The sequence below is a fragment of the Argiope bruennichi genome, chromosome 4, assembly GCF_947563725.1.
Source record: "Argiope bruennichi chromosome 4, qqArgBrue1.1, whole genome shotgun sequence".
Taxonomy (NCBI): domain Eukaryota; kingdom Metazoa; phylum Arthropoda; class Arachnida; order Araneae; family Araneidae; genus Argiope; species Argiope bruennichi.
In genome coordinates this window covers 123,459,785-123,482,900 of record NC_079154.1, presented here as the reverse complement: position 1 = coordinate 123,482,900, position 23,116 = coordinate 123,459,785, and the positions used below count along the sequence as shown (strand labels likewise).

The following is a 23,116-nucleotide window of genomic DNA, read 5'->3' as shown; positions in this document are numbered from 1 at the left end:
AATGGAATAAAAAGAAAGAAAAAAAGGATTCATCTGGATTTTTCGAAAAATTCTATAAATAGATTTATTTCGATTAGAAACATATGGCTTTGAAATATCGATTTGCTATTTTTTTACTCCTCATTCAATTATTTCATAATCCTAACGTTCTTAGAGTGGGTATTACACAACACACAATTTTGGCGCTAAGTAACAACAACGCAAAGATAGAACAGAACTGCTACACATACTAGCAGTGAATGAGCCGTTGATTAAACGACTGCCTGACAACCCTAGCAGACTCCTTTTTCCTCTTTCTAGTTCTGTCTCGAGTGTTTATTCCTCTTTTTTCTATTTTCTTTTCTCCACACCCCCTTCCCCCCCCTTTTCTCCCCACGTTCTTTTTCTCTCGCAGTTGATAATGGAGCCACACCAGCCGGCAGTTTTCTAACTGTGACTGTAACTCTCAGTTACAGTGTTGTCTCATGCGGAGCATACGAGGAGCGTGTTTATAAAGGGTTGAAAATAATGGCAAGGTAAGTCCAATTTTGTTGTTTTAAACGATTAGTTTTGCTAAGAAAGTACTTGCTTATACTTTTTTTGATATTTTGTAAGCTTATTTTGACACAAAAAAATGTTACTTCGTTAAAAAAATCTAACAACTTAAGAGTAATGACATTTCATAGATTTTTCTGGAAACTTGATTGTCCATATTGAAATTCGATGATGAATTTTTTTTTAAATATATTAAATTTTTGTTTTGCTGAGCAGAAACATTTCGCCAGTAATATTTGATACAAAATGGATTACTCGGTCAGAAAGGAATAAGTTCTTAAAACTTGAGCGATATTTATTCGATTACATAAAATGTTTTCCGTCGCTTAAATTTCGCGCTTGTATTTCACGTGGCAAATTTTGAATTTTCTGTTAAAGACAACTTATTAAAACGGCATCTCATTTGTTTTTTGCTTGTTTCGTTGCTTTAAAATTCCAGCCTTTTATTTTTTAGTGTCTTTTTTTTTTATTTGTACTATTGTTTGTTTTAACCGTTATTGATTTTTCTTTATTTATTGTATTACAGTTGTATTACTTTTACGGTTGTATTATTCATGATTCTTTTTAACTATTTGTTAGAGATGATAGGAATTTATGCTCTGTCATATATATATATATATATATATATATATATATATTAAGAAAATCGATTTTGTTATAGGTTAATTTTGGATGTTATGCATATTTTAGATATTAGAAAGTGGGAAATAAATTTGTGTAGTTCTTTTTTTTTAATTGAATCAGTTATTTACTGTGTGTTTGAACCAGGATTTAATTACCATATTAAAATAAAGCACAAAATTGGGTAGCGATTGAATTCTTTCTTAAGTGTTAAATTTTACCTAAGATTTTTATTGTTTGCATATATAAGGAGGATTCATAATTGTTCAGTTTCTCGAACGCGGAATTTATTCTATCAACCCTTGAAAACTGGTATTGATGTGTTAAATTGAAATTCTGAAATTCAGTGTCTTATAAGAATGCTTTTAGTTAGAATGTTCAGAACATTTTGTTGCAGATACAGTCATAATTATAAAAACATTCTTAATAAAGTGTTTTTAAAGTGATTCTTATTAGTGATTATGAGCGATTCTTAACTTTTCGTTCTACACCAACTTTAATTTCTTCAATTCTAAATACAATAGAACAAAGAAGTTTTTTTAAAAAAATTAAAATCTAAATGGTCAAGGAGCCATTTTTTAAAAAAAATAATTTTAGAGGATTACATAAATTAAAAAAAAATAATCTAGAAACTACTTAATCTACTATTTGGTGAATTAAAGCTGACGAATGAAATTCATAATGATAATTTACACGCTGCATATGATTGTTGCATCTTTTAAGCTGTAATATTTTTATGCCCGATGATGTAATGGCTATATGTTCCAGAACTCGATTAATGAAGGATAGTGTATTTAAATCACATTAGTACATTCAAATGGATGAATATTTTAACATTATGTTCATTTATAGTAATCGTTCTGGAAAGAATTCCGTTAATTATGATCTCTATTTAATTAAATTATTAACTTTCATCACGAGCTCTTAGTTCTATTGCGAAATCTGGTACTTGAATAAATGGCAGCTTAATTCTCTGATAACTCGTGACGTCATTTTCTTTTCGTTTTAGTATTATACATTCTTGAGGTGATCGGATGTTTCCAAAGTAACCGAAAGTATTACATTTTTTTTTTTTTTTTTGTAAACAGAAATATTTATTTTTCAATTCTGTTTTTTTATTAAAACTTTAATTTTTTTTTTTTTTTTTTTTAGTCTCCATATGTTTTGGAACAATTACAGATCTTAGTAGCTTCTCCAACTTTGATTTAAACATCTCAATCGCCTTGTTTTGAATTTAAGAGAAAGTTAATTAGATTTAACAATACCAAACTACCATTTATATTGGTTTATAAAAGCACTGTTTAAAGAATTTTGGAAAACATTTCGACATTCTTTCGCACAAAAATTTCTTTCTATAATATTTGTGATGCATAGGCTATCTTTATTAATGTCAGTTTGAAATGGACAGATATTCCGTGTTAACAAAAAGTATTACTAATTTAAATTCTACGCCTCGACTTGACCCCATCACTTTCTTGATATCTGAAGCTTCTTGGGCTGAAGTGAAGAATATTTCATCATTTAATGCATTTTTAACATCACAATTACAGTTACCGTTAATTTAACAGCCTGGACAACTTATAAGTTTTATTAAAAATTCAGTGTTTACAATTTTTATTTAATACAATTTTTTAGTTCCTTGGCCATAGAACTTCTATATCGATCGAACATTCATCATTTTTTTTTTTTAAAAAAGTTCTGTAGATCGTTTGGGATCGGGGAAAAGATATTTCTTCTCCTTAATCTTCATTACTTCATCCATCATTCTTAAGAAAATCGATGACGCGTTTCATAATTCCGTGAAGGAACGGATTCGAATTTCATCTAGTTTTCAACCTTAATATTACTCAAATATATTTACTGATATTCTAAAGATTACTGGAATATATTTAGTGTTTATCATGCATTAATGCTATTCGAATGCTTCTTTTTTTCAATTCCTACTATTAGTTCACACTCTCCCTACATATATTTATATATCTTGTTCAAATTTTCAATCTTTAATAAAATACTTTTTATTCATCCACTCAACTTCAAATACATTTTTTTAAACTTGTAGTGGATGACACTTGATGTTATTACAGTTTTTTTTTTCCAAATATTAATTAATTAACTAAATTCGTCCAGTAATTTCTGTGTGGTCGCCAAATCCGTCGCCATGTCGCCAAGCTCTATTTTGCTTGTTAAATAATTACAATTAATATAAATATATATATATTTATATTAATTGTAATTATTTAACAAAAAGTAACTAAAATAAAAAAAATTTGTTGTCCTATGTAGGAATTGACTTAAATTTTTTATATATATTTCTTGTTTATTTATCATATAGGAAAGGCGCTATAGAAATTATTGTAATTATTGCTAAATTTGTACTGTATTTTAGATTCTTGTTCATAAAAGAACACCTTTCGAATTATATTTCTTTTGTGTAGGGTTAGCGTGTTATATTCGTTACTGGCTTTACTTAATCTGTCATTTTAAAGTTTTTTTATAAAGATATTAAAAGAAATGTTTAATTTAAAAGATGAAGAATAGGTACATCCCCCCTATTACAATCGGAATAATAATATTCTCGTTACACCAAGCGTTTAGTGTTTGTTTCTAACAGATTGTGGGGGTAAAAAAATCTGCTGTAGTAAACGACGATGATAACAATAAATTTTTACTTTTACGATGCATATCTCCTAGGCTTAAAACTTTTTCAGTATCAAAAATTAAATAATCCGTTTATAACTCTTATCGTTCAATGTAATCCTTACGTCATATGAATGATACAGCAGGATAGAGAAAAAATAAAGGTCACTTGAACAGGAAAGGAAGCTTATCTCTAGCGGTCATCATATCAAATCGTCTCTTTTATTTGACGAAACTGACTTGAAGTTTTAATTAAGCTTTTACAATTAAACTCCCGATTTTTCACTTTCGCGGATTATTGGGGAGGAGACTATTCCACCTACCAGGTGGAATAGTCTCCTCCAAACTTACTCGCATACTCTCTAATAAAAATAGAATTTTTGCTTTAAAAACTTTTTTTCTCTAACCGATTGAAATCAAACTTTGATATAGAACTACAATTGCTGTAAAAAAATCACATACCAAATTTGATATATTTAATTCATTGCGTTTTTGAGATCGTCTTTACATGCTTCTGAAAGTACAGACATACAGACGTTCAATGCCTTATTAGGTTTGCTTAAAAATTAACTTGGTGTCTGTAAAATAGATGTTAGATCTGTTAACTGAATGTTATCTATTTTGCCCTCTTTTCTTTTTTTAGCTAGTTTATTAACTTGTATTCGAACAGTTGGACAGACTAAGTTCCTCTGAATAGATTTTCTCAAAATTTGATAAAAATCTGCAAATTTGGTGTAAAGACCATATATCGAATTCCAGCCGTCTAGCTGAAAGCGTTTTTGAGTTATCTCAGTCGCAGACGGACGGACGGACTGGGACATTTTTCAAAAATGTATTTGCGAACTCATAGAGGTCTAAAATGTGGAGATTCCACAAACTATCGAGTTCGAATCTTTTGACGAATGCAATGCTTTATTCTTCGTATACGAGAAAATAAAGATGTTAAAATTTCAATCATAAATGAAAAATGATATTTTAACATCATAAAGCAAAAAGAATTTTTTTTAAAAATAGGTAAAAAAATAAAACAGTATACTGCTTATTGAGTCGTATGTGCATAGGTAAGCACAAACAAACAAAAATCTGTGTCCATTTTTTAAAATTTGTATTTATTTTTGACAGTTTTGTAGTTTGCTATGTTCTCTAATTTATTGGACAATCAGAAATCCCTATTTCCTAAAACAAAATTTAATTTATTTCCTAAATTTATCCCTATTTCCTAAAACAATAGGGATAAATTGGGAGGTATAATTATGGATAAATAGGGAGGTAACCATATTGGGAAAATCCTTACTTCAGTCTTTAGTTAAAGAATTTTCATAAACAGTTCTTGGTCTTTTTAAATTGAATCTACTCATGCTGACGTCACATGTGGTAAGTGCCCTACTTTAACAGATAATGACAGATTTCCGACAAAGCAGCTGTATAAGGCCACTGAGCTTAACGGGACAGGGGCGCATGCGCGGCGACTAAAAGGCATATAACTCAATTTCCTGAAACTTCAAATTTTATAAATTACAAGATACTAGGATAACGTTCTTTCAAGTATAACTAGGAACATTTCTATAATATTTAATAACATCGATCGCCTCTTTAAATAATACTGTATACAAACATGGATGCCGTGAAATCAGGAGTCATAATAAATACTTAAAAACATGTAGTGAATGCCTATCATAAATCGTATATATTTATCATAAATCGGATATAACTATCATAAATTATATATAACTATCATAAATCATATACATCTATCATAAATCATATAAATCCTATCAGATACCTGTAAACTGCAGGCTCTGTCGAGGTTGTGTGTAACGTAATTGCCGCGCCGCTCTTCTGGTATGCTTCTAAAAAAAGCAATTCTCTCATTTTTCTCTTCGGAACGCTCTCGTACACTGCCTCGGTGAAGCACGTAGTAAAAATCAAATGTTTAATTTCTCTAGTTAAAATGTAAATAAAATTATTTTTCTGAAACGTCCCATTAATTGGAGTCAATAATCAAATACACGCAACTCTAATTACGACACACATGCATCTTCATAAATCTACTAAAAACTAACCTAAAATAAATCATCCTAAAAATAAACAGCAACCGAAAATAAATAATCAAAAAGAAATAACTCATCCTAAATTAAACAATAACCTAAAATAAATAATCCATATCTCGTTTAAATTAGAAATGAGCTGAAATGTAAAATTAAATTGACTAGTTCATTAAATGCTAGACGCCTTTGGCGACTAGTTGGTTCTTCAGAGATATATTTCAGTTAAATCGATTAAATATAATTTCATGTCCATGATACCTTCAAGTTGTCAGAGCAACAAACATTGTTATTTTAATTGTTTTACTTGTGTTCTATTTATTATGTATTATTTTTTTTATTATGAACTATTTATAACTTTTATTATAACCATTACCTTTTCTTATGAAGATCAGTCCCATGATGTCATAGCGATATTAAAAATGTAAGTGCGGTTCATCTATTTGCTGAATTTCGTGGAATTGTAATTTCAATTTTTTTATTTGTATTATAAACTATGCTGATGTTATAAAGAATCCTTCTTCTTTAGCTTTCAACTGAGGAAGAAAATAACGCGATAAAATATTTGATGAAATAATAAAAACAATGTGAATTTCTGGACAGCAATGTTATCTATTGTTTGAAATTATTCGTAATATATATATATATATATATATATATATATATATATATATATATATATATTATTATAATTCAAGAAATATGTGCATGGTGGTTAAATTACCATAAAAAATCATTCCGAGATGCACATTCCCATTCTCCAGATATATTTGTGCCAACCTACAACTGTGGAACCAACCTAGATTGTCAAGTTAGCCATCATTATTCAAAAATATGTAAATTGATGTGATTAAGAAATTTGTGCTTGCTTATGTAGAGCTTGCTGCGGAAGATTTTCCTTTAATCGAAACACAAATGTTGGTCTAAAGGTCTTCTAGGAATGCAATCAACAGCTGTGAAGCGCTGAATGCCTTCTAAAATATCCAATTTAAATATAATGCACCTGACTAAAATATTTCACTAAAGTATCCAACTTTTACCCCAGATGTTAGTTACCTAAGTGTTCCAAAGCCACTTTGAATAGCAAAAGATGCTGTGGTGAATTGCATATAAGCCAGTAACAGCGCTTCTATCCGAACAGCTGTTTTGGCAAAATCGGATTGTTACTGGACTGCTAACCAAAAGGTCCCAGGTTCTATCCTCCCGCGTCTCGTACCGCTAAATTGGTGACCTCGGACGCTGAACCTTCAACCTTCGTACAGCTGTTGTGGTGCCATCTACCCGCAACTAAAGTCGCCAGACTCACTTGGCGCACCAAAGTCGTCAGACTCACGTGACGCAGCACCCCAAAAAACGCTCGCCATAACCCTTGCCGCTATTCAAACTGGGTACAGGCCCATTAAGACAACAGCTACTACTAACTCAATACATCACCACCCAACGCCATATCGTTCGTCTCCCCCTTCGACTCACTGGAGGGAGAGTACTGTGGTGAATTGCATATAAGCCAGTAACATCGCTTCTACCCGAACAGCTGTTTTGGTAAAATCGGATTGTTCCTGGACTGCTAACCAAAAGGTCCCAGGTTCTATCCTCCCGCGTCTCGTACCGCTAAAATGCCTTATCACGCCTGCATCATAAATTCTCATCGACTTAGTTATCGATGCTAGTTTAGTGGATTTGAACCTATCTACCACCAACAGACGCAATGAATTGAAGAATGAAATTGCTTGGATATTTTTTTATATGTATCACGTGAACATAAATTGAGTCTACTATGTCACAGTAAAATCGCAAAAAGTATTTAGTTATTTTTGATGTCTCATGAAAAAACTCATGCTATAAAACTCAAGATAAATAATTCTAACATTACTAAAAAATGATTTTTCTTCATTTCTGTCGCAAAATATTCCTTACTGTGATGCGAAGAAGTTCTTTCTTTGTCATCTTTATTCCACTTGGCAGGCAAACTGGAATGAGCAAGTTGACAACAAATTGCATACCATTAAATCTTTCATTGGATTATGGCCTGTACTCCCTGTACGGGGATTGGATGTTAAATTGACCCGCCTCCGTATAGGACATACACGTCTAACTCGTAAACATCTCATTTGTGGAGAGAGGAAACCCATGTGTCCTACATGCAGTACAGATTTTACTATGAAACACATTCTTATTGAATGTCCTGATTTTAAATCACATCGTGAGTTCTTTTTCCAGTCATCGTCTCTAACTATGTAGGATATGGTGGGTGAAAAACACCACCCAAATATTTTTAACTTTTTAAAAGCTATTCGCTTTTTTACATGTATCTAATAAATCGTCATCTTAGATAAACTTTATTCTTTTTTAATTGCACTTCCTTTTGTAATTTTTATCAGCTTCTTTTTTTCCTGTATTTGGGTATTTTCTTATATTCATAGTTCCATTGAACTTGTGTTTTGATTTTTAAATCTTATTGCTGAATAAGATTAGTTTTTAACCATATGTTTGGCGCAGTTTAGCCAAGATAGACTCTTGTGCCACTAAACTTCATAAACCTAACCTAACCTAACTAAAAAATGATTTATATCTAATATTGCACAGTTAGTTCAAAATCATTATACAATTCAAGTGAAAGCTAAATTTCTTCCTCCTTTAATATTTAAGCTGCAATTTGGTTTTGAAGTTCTGAATAACAAAAGTTGCACTAAAATGTCAAATTTTGATTTCAATTAGTCGGATAAAAGGCGTTCAAAATACATATCCATTTTTCCTGGTGCTTGTGTATTAACTGCGTCTCAATGATTAACTGCAAAGATCGCAGGATAATTGGCTTTTTCCTAATTATTGTCCGTCAATGGCATGCGGTTAATAATACACAAGTTCATTTATTTTAGTGTGTATGAGAAAGTTTTGGGGAAACCACTTGTGTCAGTATTGTTTTGTCAGTTCTGGAAAATTCTATAGAAGGAGACTGCAAAGAAGTCTCGAATGTAATATATAGCCCAATGGAGATTTTAAAGTTGCCGATCACATAAAATAAATTATGACTAAGAAGAAGAAGAAGAAGAGGACTAGCGTATCCAGTGTTTAAGTCCTTTTTGATACGTAAAAGAGGTTATGGATAAGTGCGAAGGACATATGTCATATCCTTCCTGGACCTTGATTCCCTGAAGTTATAAACAAAGGAGTTACTTCCCATTGATAGAAATTTTATTATCGCATGATGCATAACATATTCATTCAATTCTGTTAAAACGCCGCTTATTCGTTTCGTTTATATCTATAAAAAAAATGCCTTTTTCTTTCTTCGAATTTCTATGCGGTTATTTTTAGCCGTGTTATTGAGAAGTTGTTGATAATCGTGTTGAAAAAAGGATTGATAATATTTGTTTATTTATTGAAAGAAAATACCCGCTTTAGGAAATTCATTTTTAATTTTTCATGATAAAAGTTATGAAAGCTTTATCATAAAAACATTAAAAGATTTTTAAAGTTGTAAATACTGAACGTTAAAAATCTTGAATATAAAAGTTTATAAGAAAAACACTAAGAGATATATTAAAACTATCAAAACCTTTTTTTTTTTTATCAAAGATACCAATTTTTATTAAATTTTTATAAAAACTTATTATTAATGTCATTAAATTTAGCAAATACATGTTCAAGTAAGATAATGGGTGGTTTAAGCTGCATCTTCTGATAGTCTAGATTTCATTCATTCGTTAACCCTTTAAAGGGCCATTTTTTTTTAGTCATATTATGTTAAAATATTTTTAGGCTTGAAATTAGAATAAGAAAAGGGATTCATTTAGCTTATTAGATAAATTTAATGTAATTAATTAATTTGTTTAATTAGTAATTAAGTAACAAATCAAGACGCATCATTTTGTCTGAGATAAAGAACTGAAGCATCTAAGTTTCTGACTTACTAAAAAAATGTGTCAAAACTTATGCCAACCTACATAATTTCATACAAAGATTGATAAATTTGGTGGGAAGCATACTTCCCACGGCCCTAGAAAGGGTTAAACTTAACTTTCAATTAATCTTGTTCCATTCAAAAGTAGGGAGATTTCTCTTCCCCAAACCTTCTCTAATATTCTTGAATAAAGTTGTTATCCCAGAGAAGGCCTTGCATGGCAATGGCGTACAATAGTTACGAAGTATTAACTTTTGGCGAGAACTGACTCTATCGTATAATCCTTGGCGAAATATTTGGCGATTGATCCTTGGCATGCGGTATTCAAAAATTGAATTTGTGCTTTAGATGCGTTGTTTTCCGACCGCTGAAAACCTCGACACAATACTGCACTTGTAGTCACCTAATCCCATGCCAAATTTGATAATATTTAAGTCACTGCGTTTTTGAAATATCGCGTTTACATATTTCTGAATATACAGACAGTAAGGCGTTCAACAAGTAGTTGGATTTGACTCAAGATGTAGCATATGTCTCCAATATAGATTCTGAATCTGTAAAACAGAATTTTATCTTTCTAGCTTTCTTCGTTTTGTAACTATCGTGTTAATTTATATTCAAACAGCCGGAAAGACGGACTTTCTCTGAACAGATTTTACTCAATACATTTGACATCTACAAATTCGATGTAATGACGGTATACCAAATTTCAACCATCTTGCTCAAAATGTTTTTGACAGACGGGCATTTTCCAAAAATGTGTTTTTCGAACTCGAGGGAGTCTAAAACGGGGAGATTCGTGAAACCTTGAGTTCGAATCTTTTGACGATTACTATACTTCATCTGTTCTATGTATACAAGAAAGTAAAAACTGAATGAACTACGATTTTCTTTTTCTCGCTTAGTACTTTTGAAAATACACCTGGTGGAGTTTTGAAATTTTATGAAATACAGATCCCAGCAAATTGCGCTTTTCCGCTTCGGAAGGAAGCACCTAAGATTTTAAAATTTAACGTAAAGGGAAAAGAATTTTGTGACGCACCCCGAAAGCTGTTTCAGGTCTTTAACAGTTACTAGATTCTCCACCGAGATGCTGTGTTTAGATACTTTGGTATTCTTGGACTTTGTTAACAGAGTTTATGTTTAAATGTTTTAGTGTTACGTGAATACTTCTTATTCAAAAGTTGAAAAATATTCACCTGATGAAGCGGTTTAACTTAAAATTCTTTAGCTTAGTTTAGCTAGCTTTAAAATAAGAGCTTAGAATTTATTTTTTTAAAAAAAATTAGTGCTTAATTTCAATTTTTACTGCATAAAGTTGACTGTCATGACAGTTATTGATGTATCAATTTCAAAACATTAAAATTTTGCTGAATTATACCTTTTTTTTTTTTTGTCTATTGCTGATTTTTTTGGGGCGGCATCTGGGTGTGGGCAGAGATTGAAATAAAGAATGTGAGCTGAGTGCTTTCTGGTGTGGGGGGAGGGGATCGCCTTATGTAAGAGGATGGTGTGCGTAATGATGAATGATATCTATCGTGTTTAAACATCTTCCTATTATTTTGTATGGACGTGTTCTTATGGTTCGCAGCCCAGTAACATGACCACGATACAAAAGCAATTGCACGGGTAGCGTAGTTGTTAACTGGCGTATAAGCTATTCACTACAGACTCTCCCTCCAGTGAGTCGGAGGTGAGACAAACGATATGGCTGTTGAGTGATGATGTATTAGCTGTTGATTTTAATGCGCCTGTACCCATTTGAGTAGCGCCATGCGTTATGGCGAGCGTGTGTAGGTGAGTGGTTGCTGACGCTGTTGCTGCGTCAAGTGAGTCTGACGAATTTGGGTTGTTGCGGCCTTTTTGTGTTGATGCGTCAAGTGAATCTGACGACTTTGTATTGCTTTGCTGCGTCAAGTGAGTCTGGTGACTTTGGTTGCGGGTAGATGGCGCCACAACAGATATACGAAGGTTGAAGGTATCACGTCCGGGTCACCAATGTGGCGAATTGGGGATGAGCGAGGATAGAACCTGGGGCCTTATGGTTCGCAGCCCAGTAACATAACCATGATACAAAAGCAATTGCTCGGGTAGCGTAGTTGTTAACTGGCTTATAAGCTATTCACTGCAGACGTTAGAGTGGAGATTACTATTCAGTTGTCGTTTGTATCAATTTATTCCGGCTCAGAATTTGAGGCTAGCCCACTATCCCATCCCCCTTCTCGCTGGGGTCGGGAATTGCCATTCCCGAATTATTTTTCGTAATCAGGAATTGATTCCAAAGAAGGAATCAGTTCAAGGCATTGGCTACCGAGCTGTTCCATTCATTCTTTCAGTTATATACCGCTCCATCTGAAGTATCAACAAAACTGATAATATTTTACTATCTACATTCTTTCTGTATCTTCCGAAATACAACATTAGGAATATAAACGTTTCAAGCTAGCAATTTTATATCAGCTGTAATTATGTGGTTACCATTATTTAATTACAAATCCTTGAAATTATTGTTCATTTTTGTAACAGAATTGGAGAAAAATTCTTAATTTAGAAGAATTAATTTGAATCTACATCCCGTAATTTATAAGTTTAGTATATAATATTCGAACATTGTGAGAAATAAAAAGAATCATTTCAATTCTGTTTTAAATAACTACATTTTTTTTTTCTCCAGGTACGAACCAGTTCAGTTAGCATTCAATTCTGTGGACCCCGAGGGCTGCTCGAAAGACAAAGCCCCCATTATATTTGTTCATGGATTGACTGCATCCAAAGAACTTTGGAATGACCTACCCGAAATAACAGCTAAGGCCACAAATAGGAAAGTAAGTAATACAACTATGTGCTGTTGTAAAATAAAAGAAACTTTGCTCAATTCAGTAACAACTCAGATGTTTTAATTTAATTTCAGCATTTCATTGATTATCATGCAATATCACCTAGGGCCGCGGTGGCCTGGTGGTAAGGTATAGGCTTCGGAACCGGAGGGTTTCAGGTTCGTGACCCGATTCCACCGATGAACCGTCGTGTAAGGGGGTCTGTTGCACGTAAAATCGGTCATGACCAAACATCCTCCCGCTGGTGTGGTGTGGAGAGGGGGGTGCCAGCTCAGGTGTCGTCCTCGTCATCTGACCGCGGTTCAAAATGACGAGGTCTGTCCTAAAATAGCCCTAATGTTGCTTCAAACGGGACGTTAATATAACCAAACCAAACCAAATCATGCAATATCACCTCTCAATTTTTCAAATTTTAAAACAAGTAAAAGCAGTCGAACTTTTAACAGTTAATATCGAAACAATCAAATAAAAATTTGGTTTTTTCGAAATTAATTGTAAAGAATTCCGGTGTTTTGATGTTTCTAAAAATCCTGTTATTCTTTCATATCTGGTACGAATATGCATTCTCATGTTCACATTAGATGTGAAAAAAATCTGAAATATTCGTCATTGATAAGTAAAAATCCGTTTCATTGCAATTTACACCGTATCAACAAAAACTTTTTTTCCATTTGAAATCTTTGTTTATAAGCTCAAGGAATGGTTTATTTTTCAAATAAGTTATGATAAAATGCTTTTTGTGGTTGAATTATCATTCTTTTGAGCTTTCGTAAGCTTCGATTTAACCAAAGTGAGGTTCGAACTATAAGTCGAAAAGGTGACTATAAAATTGAAAATCCGTTAAATAATAAATAAAGTGGACTTTCGCACAATGCGGTACGGGATAGGTTCTGCGTAATAGAAAATCGTATTATATGACACATGCACTATCGGAGAAATTTATGCAAGTTGAAGCATATTTTTAAATTATAACTAAACATATTATTAGCTCCATTTTATATTTTTAAATTGCCATCTTTGTTGTTTATATATAAACAACAAGTAAATGTATACATTTGTTTATCTAAATAAAAAGAATTTTAAAATTATGTTTAGATAAATTATTCTAAACATATAATATTATGCTATATAAGAAATAATCATAATTATACCATCATTTTATAGGAGTATTTGTTGTAGGAAAGTTCACTAAACTGCTATAAACTGTAACGAATTGTTATGAGCAGGGATAGAACCTGGGACCTTGTGGTTCGCAGCCCAGTAACATGACCACGATACAAAAACAATTGTTCGAGTAGCGTCACTGTTAACTGGCTTATAAGCTTTCACCACAAAACAATACTTTATAAAAGATGTTGCCCATTGAAACTATACTATATGATTTAAATGCGAAATGTTTAATAAATGACAATGCCATGCATATTTAGAAACTTAGTATTGCCTTCATTTTTCCCGTAAAAGTGCTACTTTCGTGATTTCAAATGCGCGTTCATTTTGCTGACACTTTGACAAACAGTTGAAATTATTTTTAGATCTCTGACTATTGCATTGGCTGCATATTAAATGTTGAAATTATCTAAAAAAATTGAATATCCAGGGACGTGGGAATAACGTTCTGTCATCCTTTTTCCTAATGCTAGAAACGCAGAACCAATTGAAATTTATAGAGCAATCTGTGAAATTTAAGGGCAAAAAGCAGTCAGTAATTCTGTGATAAAGGCTGGAAGTTTCAATGGGGGTGAAAATGTTCATGATGAAGAAAGAAAATGGAGACTTCTGATTAATAATGATCATATTATAGAAATTGAAAAAAATATTAAGAATAACCAAAGGTTTACGTTTAGGACTCTGTTAATACATTTTCTTTAAATTTTCCATCCCCATCATCATAGGCGGCATCTTGGCGAAAACGTACATAACCAGCACTCTGCTAAGATATATACTTAAAACACTGCAGATGTATTGAAAAATCACCTAAGCGTTATATTTCATTATACTCTAAAAGTGTTTTGCTAATAATCATTGTTTTTTTATTCAGTTTTTAACGGAGCTTAGTTTCTTAATATCTCTTAATAATAATAAAGTTACCACTACTTTTTAGACGAGCAAAGAATTGGGGGTGAATGATTGTGTCAAATTTTGCTAATTAAACTGAGAATTTAATGCAAATATTTCGAACTACTGAGGAACTCTCATCTTTTAAACGTGTGTTTAAACAAGTATATCCTGTCCCATCAATCTCTCTAGCATCCTAAACTTATTTTAATCATTAGAATTAATGACTTCCTGCGTCTGTCTGAAGGATCTGCGATTTGTCAGTATGATTTTAGACGATCCTCTAAAATAAACAAACGAAGGTGTATTTACATAATTTGATGCTGCATATTATTAAAATAAAAAAAAAAAACAATAAACTGTGAGAATTTTAATATTTAGTTGCACGTATTAAAAAGATGCGTAAATTTTTCCACATATTAATTCTAGACATAATAATGTTAATATTTGTTTTCTATACAAGTAAGTATTAGAGATTCATGACACAATCAAAAGCGTTTTTAAACATTCATTTAAAGTAAAATTTGTTAACTGATCATCAGAGAAGAAATTAATAAAATATTCTAGAGCTAGATGGAATATTTTTCTACTCTTATAAAATATTACTTATTTCATGTTTATAAGGATTGGATTTTCCAATCGATTTTTCACTTATTTCTGTGCCAGAGTTTCAAACATTATTACGCTTTCAGTTATAATACTTTATTATAATATTTTCAGAACTTAATCTGTTAATCGATTCTATTAATCTGTTTATCTATTAATATAATTGAATTGTGGTTAATTACTTGTGGCGTAATCTTTTAATGAATCTGAGAGTAAAAAAAGATTGATTACAGCATTTTATAATATATAAAATGTATTAAAAATAACTAAAAAAATAGAAAATAAAATATTTTTTATCTGTATGTTAATAAAAGTATGTATGTTTTTAAAAATTGTATTTCACAAATTAATTTGAAGCAAATGAAGAAATTGTTGTATCAAATTTACAATAGCCAATACATAACATTAAAAAAATTCATTTACGATATTTTATCACAAATAATTTGTAGAATTTTTATTATTTGTATCTCTTTCCTTTATAAACAAAATTTATTATTAATAATGAAGATTTTTTTAAATATTCTTTTAAACTATAGAAAAGAATGCATTTGTAAAATGTTATATTTGCCTTCTCAGTATGTAATACTAATGTTGTATCTCTGGTGTTTCTTTCTTTCTCTCTCTCTCTCTCTACACGGGCATCCTAAACGCTTGGATATCTGTGAAATTTCTCCCCCTTTCATTCTGTATGATTGATAAAATACCCGAGGGATGTGCTTTGTTCGTTACAGACGTTCGCCCAAATAGGTTTACGAAAGAGGAAAGCTTTCTGGAAACACACAAAGGATACGTTTGTTTAATAGCTCTCAGCTAAGCAGGGTCTTTTTTAATGTCAGCCTCTAAAGAACATGATCTGTTATTGAGGTTTTTGAGGGAGGTGGCGAATTTTTCTCACGTTTGAAAAAGAAACTCGAACGATTCAGTATTCAAAGGATCTCGAACTCGAATCATCTTAGGAATGAGAAGATTAAATAATGCCTTATTTATGTGAAGAATAAAAGACATTAATTAAATTAGTTTTTCATTTATTATTTATTTATATGGCAACTTCCCAGCATGCAATTTCCATGTACATTCATAAAATTTCCAGTGTACAGCAATGCAATTTTGGTGGAGGTTTTCTTCTAATGGCCATATGTGTGATGTGTTGCTTGAAAAAAAATTCCATTAACGTCTGCATTTTAATTTATCTGTTAAGTGTCATTTCGTCGTTCACAATGTTATTTCCATTTCAGGTGTATGCGGTGGACTCGAGGAACCACGGAGACAGCCCGTGGTGCGATGTGTTCAACTTCGACTGCAACGTAGACGACCTTTTGCACTTCATGGACAGCATCAACGCGCCCAAAGCCATCATCATCGGGCACAGCATGGGGGGAATCACCGGTATGAAATTGGCCTTGAGAGCGGTAAGCGTTTCTTTTCGACACTGATATCATTAGGAAAGAATTAACTGCTGGAAGTCCATATTGAAATTCCATGTCTACCCAAGCGTGAATTCCTTACTTATTGACTCTTTCTTATTTAATTTTACACTTATATTATTGTTTGTGGCAGTTGATTTAGACTTCTAAATCATCCTCAATTTAAAAAATATTTATATATAAGTATAAGAATTATAGGATTCGTTTTAAGTTTTCTTAAATATACTGGATGTTCAGTACACCTTTTCACTGGTAAAATGCTTCTATGTCATTTGTTGCAAATTTTGCGGAAAACGTTTTACCATAAAGCATTCTAATAAATAATTTCCATAATTCACTCAGAAAAATTGTAGGAGCTCTCTAGAACGAGCATTCTGACATCCTTTGTAAATTGTGATATCACGAGAATATATTAACCTTATAGAAGAGTGAAATGGACATATATATTCAATTACTTTGTCATAGATTTGGATGGCAAGTTCTGACAACTTACCTTCAAATTTCTGCTTCATAATTCCCGGTAGAAAGTTTTACTTTCTAAACATTTAACACATACTAGAGCCATGAACATGAAGCATGTTAAAAGCAACCGGTATCGTGCCCATAATCTTCTAGTCTAGAAATTAAAAGGCCTGTCCAAGTCTCTATGGTTCCAGAATGATTTGAAATTGGGTTTGTTTGTGTGTTTACCATTTTGGCCCTTTAAATCATTTTAAAAGGGAATGTAAAGATGTATATCAGCATCTTAACCCGCGAAGACGCGCGTTTCTGTTGTGACTCGAAGACGCGCATCGGGCTTCGCAGGCCCGGAAACGTTTTTCGTGAGAAAAACGCAAATAAAATTACATTTACGTAACCTAAAATCTAAGTTTCCGAAAAGTATACTGCTGAAAATATAAAAAAATGTTTTTCAGATAAATGCCACTTTCAAATTACACAATTACAACTAGTTTGAGTACAAAATATTTAAAATAGTTTAAAGGTTCTTTTCTCTTTAAAACTGAAAATTACAAAACATACATGAGACATAAATTATTACTAGTATTTATTAATAAAAAATATTTCTACATTAGTAAATTAAAATAAAACTTACATTTTAGAGACATTTGTAGCAAACAACGCTGCTATGTTCCCCGCATACATTTTTTTTACTCGCGGAACAACACATTTGGGATTTTATGTCCTTTGTACTGGGACATACATGGCATCTTTTTCTAGAAATTTTTTGCCTTTTTTGCGGGGGAGTATCGCAATTTTCACTGCGGTTACAATTCATTTGGTCACGCAATTGACGGGGAAGAGTAGCCTGCATACTTCTTTCTTGAAGGTGGTCCTTCAATAATTCTAAAGAAAGATCTTTTATGAATAAACTTCTTTTCTTATACTGAACGGGTGGCGTATTTGATGACAGTATTATGATACGAGAATTTACAGTAACAATATTCAGCATACTGAAAAATATGACTATAGGCCATCTTTTACTTATCCTGGCAGTAGAATATGTAGCTGACATTTCATCCACTACATCAACTGCGCCCTTTGTAAGGTTATAAAATGTTATAATCTCTGGTTTCTTTACTTCTCCTGTAGAAGCGTCAATTGCACCACCATTATGCATTGAGGATACAAGAACAACACATTTTTTTTTTTTCGGTACGTAAGAAACCAGTGTCAAATCTTTTTGGAATCCAAATAATGTTGAATATTGTTCTCGTTTTTTTCCAGAAATGAATTCCTTTAGAAGCTCTCTTTTATTTTTTCGGACTGTTCCCACAAGTGTAATTTTTTCTTCAAGAGGTCTTTTGCTAAATCATAACTTGTGTACCAATTGTCAACAGTTAGGTTGCGTCCTGAATTGAAAATAGGTTCTAGCAATCTCTTTACAATTTTGTCTGGGCCATTTTCAACGTTATATGGTCCTGCTGGTTGAGTTCCTGCATAAATCTGTAGGTTCCATGTATAAAATGTTCTCGCATCTACCATGGCAAAAAATTTTATTCCATACTTGGCTGGTTTATTTGGCATGTACTGTTGAAATGAACACCTTCCTCTGAACGGTTCTAATTTGTCGTCGATTGTCCCATATTCTCCAAGAGTTTGAACTTTTTGACAATTTGCGACGAACATTTCAAAAATATTTCTGATGGGAACAAGTTTATCCACTTCTCTTCTAGAAGAACGATCTCTTATATCATCAAATCTGGCACACCTCATCAGAAATAAAAAACGTTTATATGACATAGTACGGTGGAATATGTCAATTCCTGTTCCATCAGTAGCCCAGAGGTCCTTTACATTTACATGGGAAGATTTGTGCAGTCCACCAAAATAGAGAAGTCCTATAAATGCCTTTATTTCAGAAATTTTTGTAGGATGAGCGTTTCTTTCTCTTCCAAATTTACATGCAATTGATCGAATATAAATATTCGTGCACTTGACAATAATTGATGTCATACTTTCATCAATCAAAAATGTCCAAGAATTTATTGGCGAGGATACATTTTTTGTTTTGCCAATATTTCCTGGCAGTTCCTTTTTATGCCATATCGTTTTACCGTCTTTCCCAACGTAATCATCGGTGGATTCACAAACGTACACTTCACTGTCTGAATCTAGCTCCTCTTCTGAATTCGATTGATGATCACTAATTAATTCTTCATCAACAATTTCTTCATCTTCCTCATTAAGAGATTCTTCATCTGTTGAAACTTCCCCTAGTAATTTTTGCAATCTTTCGCATTCCTCTTTATAACTCAAGTATCGAGACATTATTGCGACCGTCTCCACTGCTTACAAAAATAGCTATGCGAACGCGCGCATCGGGCTTTCCAGGCCCGCGCAGCTGTTTCTGACAGCAGGTGTTCCATTTTCCAAGAAACGAGAGGGGTGAAATTCCTAGAATGGTTGGGGTCAGGTGGCAAATAACCTTGGACGCAGCTACTGGGGAACTTGAGTTTCTACGCTGAAAAACAGATTTTCTGTAGAATTTTTTTCAAGCGCTCGGGGGTTAAGTCAGATGTAGCATATCTTTATTTCACATTAACATTAACCTAATTTTTCTAGAAATTATATTCAGCTGAAACGTGCTTAAGATGAATTATATTTAATTCTTTAAGCTAATTCTAATTAATCCCCCAATCTTTAATAGTGAATATAGATAAAAAGTAGGTATTTATTAATAGGCCTTTGTAAATACCTTTACCTTTTAGTCTTAATAATACCTTTTTTATCTTCTATAGTTCTTTTGCATACAACACCAATCACCTAACTAAGTAAAAAAAAAAAAAAAATCTTTTATTCAATAAACATTTCTTTGAAACTACTCTCTACAGTGGGCATATTAGTAATTATTGATTTAAGACACAAACTTTATTGCGAACATCGCCAATGAATTTTCTTTGAATTGTTAAAATATGTAGGTATTGAATTTCAGTTGCAGTACCAAGTTTGGTTTCATTTAGGTATCTTCCATGCATTGTGATTTGTATCCCAGTTTTACAAAATATTTTGAACATATTTACACAATATAAAAAAAATACTAGCATTTATTAATATTTCTTTCAGTAAGAGAGGAAAAAATATCTTTCTTTGCCTAATACCTCTTAAGAGTAATGAATACTCATGTTACTTCAATTCATGTTGTTTCACAGTCTTACACGCAACTGCCTTTGACATGTAACTGCATCCTGTTTTAAGTTTTTTTTGTGAAATTACGTCCTTCCTGTCTGCTACAAGGTGTGACGTGCTCTAAAAAATCAAATTGAAGCTGTATATATGACATAAATCACGGGGTACGAATTCATTCTATTTAGGCTGGGCAGCGGAAGTGATGGATGAAAACGAACGGCGTTTCCATTTTCGTCTCTTTAAGCAGTATACAGTAAAATGGAAAAATTATAGTCTGGGGCAATAAAAATTTAAAAGATGAATCACACATGGGTGGTTTTATGGTTCTTTAATAGAGGGTATGACCAAAGAAGATGCAGTTCTATATACGCCCACAGAAATAAAATAAATAACTGAGAAGAAAACTCAGATTTTTATTACAGATTTCGGTTCATAGCACATCTCTATCTGCATTTTAAATAATTAATTGTAACATAACTGAATTTTAGCAAAATTAATTACATAAACTAAATCCACAGCACAGAAAAAATATTCACTTTTTACTCCAGCTAGTAATTATTACTAAATGTGGAGCAAGGATTCTTCGGCTTTTTTTTCACGTGTCTATTTTGTTTCCAAATTTACTGAGTAGTTCATTCCATGCTCATAAAATTATGATTAGAAGTCCAGGGCAATTTGGAACTCTAACAAACTTATTGGAACGATCGTATATGTTGACACATGCAGTTTTTGTAATTATAACTTAGCAAACTCAAAGAATGAAAGCTACTAAGCTCCTATTAGCACAATATTTTTTCTGTTAGTTCCACGATGTTCTTCGATATTCTAATTGCCACACAATATTGTGAGAATATCGTAACAATGTTGTTGGATATATCAAGTGAATAGAGGGGGCTCTTTACCAGTAAAATAATCAAATGGCATTTATTGTTCAGTAAAATTTGATTACATTACTTTATTAATTACTTCTTGGATAGTAATAAAGATTAGTAATATTTCATTTTTTATACAAAACCTTTTTTTTTTTTTTGGATTTTAAAGTTGTGAATTTTGCATCATGAAATATTAAACCATGCACTTATTCATTTAAGTCACTGTATATTGGAAAGGTGAAATTTAATTCATTGAATAAAAACGAAACCTTTTTTTTTTTTTTTTTCCAGCCAGAAAGAGTAGAAAAACTCGTTGTTGAGGACATGAGTTGTCGGAAACTGTCTCAGCCGATGCTGGACATGGTGTTTCTCTACATTTCCTTAGGACGAGCCGCTTTAGAACAAGTACCATCTGACGTGGACGAAGACACGGCGAGAAAGATCATCTTCGATACTGTTATGCAGAGTTTACCACAGGAGCTTGTAAGTTTCAGAAAATCACAATCTATATATTACAAGATTTGTATTCATTAAATTCACATTATAACTAAGTTCTTAGATTGCAAATTCGTTTGTATATTAATCAGTTGGGATGCAATAAATAATTGGTCCAAGTGGATTGCTGATTTTTAGGAGCAAATCATCCGACCACAAAGCATTTTTGGCGGCATATTGAGCGTATGCAAGCTGTAGGAAATCAGCATGATTAACAAGTCAGATAGAAAATGTATTTTTGTGAAAAAAATGATTTCCAGTAGCTTGGACCAATAAATAATTGGTCCAAGTGGATTGCTGATTTTTAGAAGCAAATCATCCGACCACAAATCATTTTTGGCGGCATATTGAGCGTATGCAAGCTGTAGGAAATCAGCATGATTAACAAGTCAGATAGAAAATGTATTCTTGTGCAAAAATGATTTCCAGTAGCTTAAAGAAGATCCAAATTGGTTTTTATTAGTCCTTTATAAATGCATATAATATTAAATGTTAGTAGGGAGTAGAAATTTCGGTGGAAGTACATTTTATTATTATTAGTAGTAGCTAGGCCAAATTTTGATTTTTTAGAAATGATTTTGAAATTATATTTAGCAACTATAACGAGAAACTGAAGAAGTAAGTATGTTCCAAGAGAAGAGGTTAAAGACCGAAACGAAATATTGCATGCGAACTTCACCTTGGAAAATTTAGAACATAAAGGAACAGTTATCAACTCGTTCAAAAACTGTTACACACTTCTAAATGAAAGAATTTGTTTCTCAACAGTTTCAAGATAGTTAAAATTGCGCTATTTAATTTTAAGAAGCATTGAAAAAGCCAAAATTCTAAACACAGAAGTAAAAAAAAAGTTATTTTCTTATCTTTAAATTTAAATGATGAGAAAATTATAAAATTCGCTTATAAATTTAATTTATTATATTTATATCTTTTGGAAGACAGTATTTTTTTTTTCATAGGAAGATCATGATTTAGTTATCTATACATTACATTTCTAAAATTTTCGCTACGTTTAATCCATTTGATGTGCATAAAATAGAGTGATATAAGAAATCGCTTGCAATATTGTTATAACCTTTTATTCAGACAGAGACTCATTAGTTCTGAAGCAGAATCAAAAGATGACAAGATATCGAAAAAGGAAAGGAATCTCCCAAACGTCCTCCCGCTGGTGTGGTGTGGAAGGTGCGCCAGCTCAGGTGTCGTCCTCGTCATCTGACCGCGGTTCAAAATGACGAGGTCCGTCCCAAAATAGCCCTAGTGTTGCTTTAAAACGAGACGTTAATATAACTAAAGCAAACCAAGTAATGATAAACAAATTACACTCTGCTTTCGCTTGTGATAACTTGATAGAATAGAAATTTAAACAATAATATACCCAATATATCTGTTTCGAACCAGATTAAGATGATTAAAAATGTGGTTACAGTTTTGTTCATCATATTGGTGTTAAAAGAAT

General features: G+C 32.1%; 1 protein-coding gene across 1 annotated transcript in view; it reads left to right on the top strand.

The window, feature by feature from the left end:
- Positions 1-357: 357 nt before the first annotated feature.
- LOC129967139 (protein ABHD11-like) overlaps positions 358-23,116 on the top strand; it is a 35,692-nt gene continuing 12,933 nt past the window's right edge. Inside the window, exons 1-4 of the mRNA XM_056081827.1 lie at positions 358-515; positions 12,416-12,566; positions 16,475-16,648; positions 21,454-21,645. Coding sequence (XP_055937802.1) covers positions 508-515; positions 12,416-12,566; positions 16,475-16,648; positions 21,454-21,645 — 525 coding nt within the window. The 5' untranslated portion in view covers positions 358-507. The remainder of the gene's footprint in view (positions 516-12,415; positions 12,567-16,474; positions 16,649-21,453; positions 21,646-23,116) is intronic.